The sequence below is a fragment of the Palaemon carinicauda genome, unplaced genomic scaffold (assembly GCF_036898095.1).
Source record: "Palaemon carinicauda isolate YSFRI2023 unplaced genomic scaffold, ASM3689809v2 scaffold184, whole genome shotgun sequence".
Taxonomy (NCBI): domain Eukaryota; kingdom Metazoa; phylum Arthropoda; class Malacostraca; order Decapoda; family Palaemonidae; genus Palaemon; species Palaemon carinicauda.
The window spans coordinates 102,997-109,158 of NW_027169414.1; the positions used below are offsets into that span (position 1 = coordinate 102,997).

General features: G+C 38.5%; 1 protein-coding gene across 1 annotated transcript; it reads right to left on the minus strand.

Moving 5' to 3' along the window:
* Positions 1-728: 728 nt before the first annotated feature.
* Positions 729-5,691, minus strand: LOC137635843 (uncharacterized). Its single transcript, XM_068368284.1, has 2 exons — positions 1,018-5,691; positions 729-917 (listed from the first exon to the last, which is right to left on the minus strand). The coding sequence occupies exon 1, from the start codon at positions 5,689-5,691 to the stop codon at positions 1,477-1,479; it is 4,215 nt and encodes a 1,404-aa protein (XP_068224385.1). The 3' UTR covers positions 729-917; positions 1,018-1,476.
* Positions 5,692-6,162: the final 471 nt, after the last annotated feature.

Genomic DNA, 6,162 nt, shown 5'->3' on the forward strand with positions numbered 1-6,162 from the left:
CTAAAATCAAGGCCAATCAAACGAAGATATTTGAGGTGGCCGATGTGGTAACGTCCCTGACTGGTGAACGCAACCTCACTATCCTTATGAACTAAGGATGGGGGTATGGGGGAGCCTATAGGTCTATCTGCTGAGTCATTAGCATCCATTGTCTGGCCCTCCTTAGTTCTATCTTGGGTGGAAAGGGGGCTTGGGCGCTGATCATGTGTGTATGGTCAGTCTCTAGCGTATTGTCTTGCTCGATAGGGCAATGTCAGTGTTCATTGCCCCTGCCATTCATGAGTGGCCTTTAAACCTTTAAAGGCAAGCTGCATCGACTACCAACGAACAAGTCTACTTCTCACACTCAGTGGCAAGGCTAAAGGCTGCCGAACTATTACTTACAACTCTATTTCTTTCCGTTTTCACTCAAGGATATTTCTCTTTATCATCCTACGATTCCTTCCTTTCTTTGTAGTTAACCATCTTTCACAAACTTCCTTTATGTAGCACAATTAGATTACTACTGTACTACCGCTTAACTTCATTCGCATTCCTTACAATTCTTCGATGATATGGAGGACTATGCGTGTAGATTAATCTACTTTCTGTTCGGGATAAACAAATCGAAAAGGTTGTAAAAGAGTCAAGAGGTCTTTCCAGATATATAAATATATTTATAAATAAATTTAGACCGGATCTGTCACGTGAATTTTAAAATCAAAATGTTTTACAATGGCAACACCAGTTACACCAAAACTAACGTATCAACACAAAACCACAATACTTTCAAGTCACGTTTCATTAACATATTAAACATTTAATTAACATATAAAACAAAATTATAAAGTTACCTAAAAGAAACCCACGGAGAGATAAAGCACACGTAACAAAAGGTATCACCACCCAAGACGTATTACGATATATGCTGTCCGCTCCTAAAACAAAATTACTCACATAAGCAAACAATAATTATACACGATTTCTATATACAATATAGAATAACCATATAACCTAACAACATGTCACGAAGATTACCTTGGGATTCTTTCAGTGTATGTAAGGGCTACTGGACCACGTCCTTATACAGCCCCAATACTCCTCAAAGCAGAGCACCTCTTTGCTTGCCGACGAGCTTCCGACTCCCGTAGTCAAAATCTCTGCTACGTTATCGCTTCGTTAACAAGCCGCAGCGAGAGTCAAATGAGTGAGCAGCACTTCAAATACCTAACAGGCAAACGTCCTAATACATGTCATTATATTACATGACAATATCTCCCTGATGATTTAAGAAATTGCAAAATTTCTTACAACCAAACAAAACAAAAAATACTACTGGTACAAATCAAAAACCTGTACAGGAACATATATACATTACTTGAACATAACATATATACAAGGTCAATAACATACACAAGGTCAACACTTTACAAACATGTAACACGTGCCCCAATCTATAAAAATCATACTACACAATTTTCGAAAGAAATCAAATTTTTACAACCTACTCAAGCAGTCTGGACCAACATTTTCTTTACCAGGAATATTATGTATGGTATATTCAAACTGTTGTAAATACATGGCCCAGCGCATTAGTCTACTGTTAATGTGACCAGCAGAGTTTAAGTACTTCAAAGGTTGGTGATCAGATTCTATGACGAATGCCTTCCCGTATAGATATTGGTAAAACTTCTTTACAGCCCACACTACTGCGAGGCATTCCTTCTCGATTACAGAGTAATTCTGCTCGGCACCTTTGAGTTTCCTGCTAGCATATTGCACTGGCCAACGTTCCCCATCAACATATTGCATAAGGATTGCCCCTAAACCCACATTTGATGCATCTACCTGCAACACAAAATCTTTGGTTAAATCAGGCAACTTAACTATTGGATGGCTACTTAAAATGTTCTTTAACTTTTCAAAAGATTCTTGGTGACACAGGCTCCAGTTTACTACATTGGGTTGAGATTTCTTTATAAGATCTGTTAGAGGTGCAGCAATAGTAGCATAGTCAGGGATATAATGGCGATAGTATCCAGTCAAACCAAGAAAAGACTTTACCTCCCTTTTTGTCTTTGGTGTGTCTACATTTAATACCTTACTTACTTTGTCCTCAGCTGTCCGAGATATACCGTTACCGATCTTACTGCCCAAATACTCAACTGAAAAATAACCAATTTCCGTTTTGGACGGCTTAGCTGTGAGAAATGCTTTTCTTAAAATATCCAGTACCAGCCGCAGAGTTTCCTTGTGCTCTTCCCACCCCTGTGAATGAATCAAAATATCATCAACAAACAGCTCTACATTTTTCACACCATTAAATAATTTCCTCATCATACGGTTAAAAGTAGCACCAGCATTTACCAAACCAAATGGCATAGTTGTAAACTGAAGGAGTCCTCTATTAGTTTGAAAAGCGGTTACTTCTCTACTCTCTTTTTCTAAAGGTATTTGCCAATATCCTTTAGAGAGGTCAATTTTCGTAAAATACCTGCTCTTACTTACGCGAGTCATAATTAAGTTCTGATCTGGCATGGGTTCCGAATCAAATACCGTAAGCTTGTTTATCTTCCTAAAATCTAAGCACATCCGGTTACTGCCATCTTTTTTCTTCACCACTATCAAAGGTGTAGCATAAGGAGAATTTGAGCACTCAATAACTCCTAATTTGAGCATTCTTTCAATCTCCCTATCTATATCTTGCTGCAGAGCATAAGGTACAGGATATGGTCTACACCTTACAGGACCCTTACTAGACAGGTTTATCACATGTTCAATCACATTAGTTCTACCTGGTACATCAGTAAACACATTCTTGTATTCTTGTAATATTCTAGCTAACTCCTCCTTTTTATCTTCAGATAATTCCTGATTAATTTTAACATTAGACACATCTTCACTCTGAATATCACTCGGCACAACTGTTACCTCATATTCATCACTATCCTCACTAACCACTGCCACACATGCAAGATCATCACTCTCCTGATCATCGGTGAAAAGTACAGCTCCAGATTTGAGATCCCCACTGCCCTCTGCCTCAACAGACTTACCCTTCACGTTATTGCCTTCGCTTATCCTATCATAGTATAACTTAAGCATGTTAATGTGGTATTTGCGCTCAACCCCATTAATATTAAGAACAAAATTATACCTATTAACTTTCTTTACCACTTCAAATGGACCTTGCCACTGCACTAGAAGCTTATTGTTACTTGTGGGCAACAGCAACAGGACCTTGTCCCCTTCATTTATTTCCCTTTTACAAGCATTTTTATCATAGTAACACTGATACTTATCTCTAGCCCTCTCTAACTCTTCTTGAGCTAGCCTACATGTATCCTGTAACCTTTCTCTCATGTCTACTACATACTCGTACGTGGTCCTCGTGCTATCCTCAATTGCATTATCTTCATTTTCCCACAGCTCCCTCAATAAACTAAGTGGTCCCCTCACAGTATGACCATATACTAACTCAAACGGAGAGAATTTGGTACTAGACTGCGGAACTTCACGATATGCAAATAATAAAGGATCAATGTACCTAGGCCACATCTTTGGTTGTTCTGTACACATACGTCTGAGCATTTTCTTCAACACTCCATTAAACTTTTCTACTAAACCATTGCACATAGCATGATATGGGGTAGTAGTAATACTCTTAATAGATAACAAGCGATTAAATTCACGCATTACTTCAGAGGTGAACTGTGTTCCTCTGTCAGATAACACCTCCTTTGGAATTCCCACTCGACTGAATACCGACAGCAAAGCCTCAGCTACAGTGACTGAATCTATATTCTTCAGAGCTACTGCCTCAGGATAACGTGTAGCATAGTCAACAATGGTGAGAATATATCTTGATCCGTCGCTGGCACGGGGTTCAATCGGACCCACTATGTCCACCGCAACACGCTGAAAGGGTTCTTGAATCAGGGGCATTCTTCCCAACTTCACCTTTTTAACTCTTCCCTTGTCAACCGTTCGTTGACAAGCGTCACACGACCTGCAAAATCTTGTTATCTGCACCGACATACCTGGCCAATAAAAATTACTTTGTATACGTGCTGTGGTTTTCTGTATTCCTAAATGTCCACTCATTAAGGAATCGTGAGCCAATTCTATTACTGCATGACGAAATTTATCAGGAACAACTAACTGATCATTAATAATGCCTTCATTTTGCACTCTACAATATAATATACCTTTCTTAACTACGAAGCAATGAGATTTATTTTCATTCTTCACAAAGACCCTATTTGACTTCGCATGCTCAAAAACCTTTTTTAGCGTCCCATCTTCAGCCTGTAATTTCCCTATATTCTCTTTCTGCATTAAATTTATAACTTCTTTGACCTTAAGCTTTGACGGTCCCTTTAACTTTTTCTCTTGCATTTGACTCTGCAGTCGGGTAGTAACAGCACTAACCTCCGTACTCAAACCGTCAGTCGATCCATCAATTGCTCCAATCACTAAATCATAAATAGGATCAGGCATGCAGGCAGCTAAGGTTTCGCCCGTGAAATATGGCGAGACAACATCAACAATAGCCTCAGGATATCTAAAAACTTGGTTATTAGCCATTTTAAGGTCAACATGCTTACCAGTAAACTTGTGTTTCGGCACTAAAGCCCTCTTAACTAACACCGTGGTACACCCGGGATCACGAAATACATTAACCTCTACTCCTTCCACTGTACCTTTATCCACCATTAACTTGCCCCCATGACCAACCACAGCTGCTTTCTCTGTCGCACCCTTACTCGCACCTTTACGTTTTGGACCCCCAAACCTTTCAAAACAATCTTTAGCAAGGTGATTACCACGACCACATACGTAACAATTTCTTGCCGTAACCTTCCTATCACTATCGGCATCCGTTTGCCATTTACTATCCCCAGTGGTAACTTTACTTGCAGAGGCACCGTGCTTTTCATGACCACCACTTAAACTCTTTTTGCCATAATTTAAATGGGCCTCCATATACATCTCGGCATATTTTACAACTTGATCAAATGTTTTCATTTCATGTTCCTTCAAGAATACAACCATATCTTTGTCACAAGCATTTAAAAATTGTTCTATTAACATTAAATCAAACAAGTCATCAAATGTTTCTTCACAATCTGCTAATTCCACCCACCTCTTAAGGTTATTTTTCAATCTATTCCCAAATTGCTGAGCGGTCTCGTTCTTAAAGAATTTACAGTTACGAAATCTCAATCTATATCCTTCCGAAGTACACTGAAAACAACGTAATAATGCCTCTTTAACACTATCGAAATCTTTAGCTTCAACAGGTGAAAGGTGCTGGTAAGTTTCCAAAGCTTTCCCTTGTAATAATGATGCTAAACTAACAGCCCAAATGTCTTTGCTCCAGCCAGCACTAACGGCTAAACGTTCAAATCTTAAAATATAGGCGTCAATACTATCAGTTATATCATTAAAAACAGGCAGTTTAGGTAGCGAGGGTTTACACAAACTAGAATCTTTTTCATTTCCCTGCATCTGTAACTTTAATCGTTCGACTTCTAATTGCTGCTTTCGTATTTCCCTTTCTACTGCCCTTTCTTCTCTCTCTCTTTCCCTTTCTTCTCTCTCTCTTTCCCTTTCTTCTCTCTCCATTTCCCTTTCCCTTTCTAGTGCCCGCTCTCGAATAAGTCTTTCCTTTTCAACAAAATCCCTTAAATCATCACCTTCGTAACCCATTTCCTTCCCCAAACTAACAATTTCTTTTAAAGTACTCATATCTAAAAAGCTTCACAGACCTTATCTGCAATACACCTTAGTCTTGTAAAATGAATGAACGGTCCCTGTTCGGGCGCCAAATTGTCACGTGAATTTTAAAATCAAAATGTTTTACAATGGCAACACCAGTTACACCAAAACTAACGTATCAACACAAAACCACAATACTTTCAAGTCACGTTTCATTAACATATTAAACATTTAATTAACATATAAAACAAAATTATAAAGTTACCTAAAAGAAACCCACGGAGAGATAAAGCACACGTAACAAAAGGTATCACCACCCAAGACGTATTACGATATATGCTGTCCGCTCCTAAAACAAAATTACTCACATAAGCAAACAATAATTATACACGATTTCTATATACAATATAGAATAACCATATAACCTAACAACATGTCACGAAGATTACCTTGGGATTCTTT

What these genes read in the sequence shown, in the direction of transcription:
- LOC137635843 (XM_068368284.1), bottom strand. Translation starts at nt 5,691, where the DNA reads ATGGGTTACGAAGGTGATGATTTAAGGGATTTTGTTGAAAAGGAAAGA.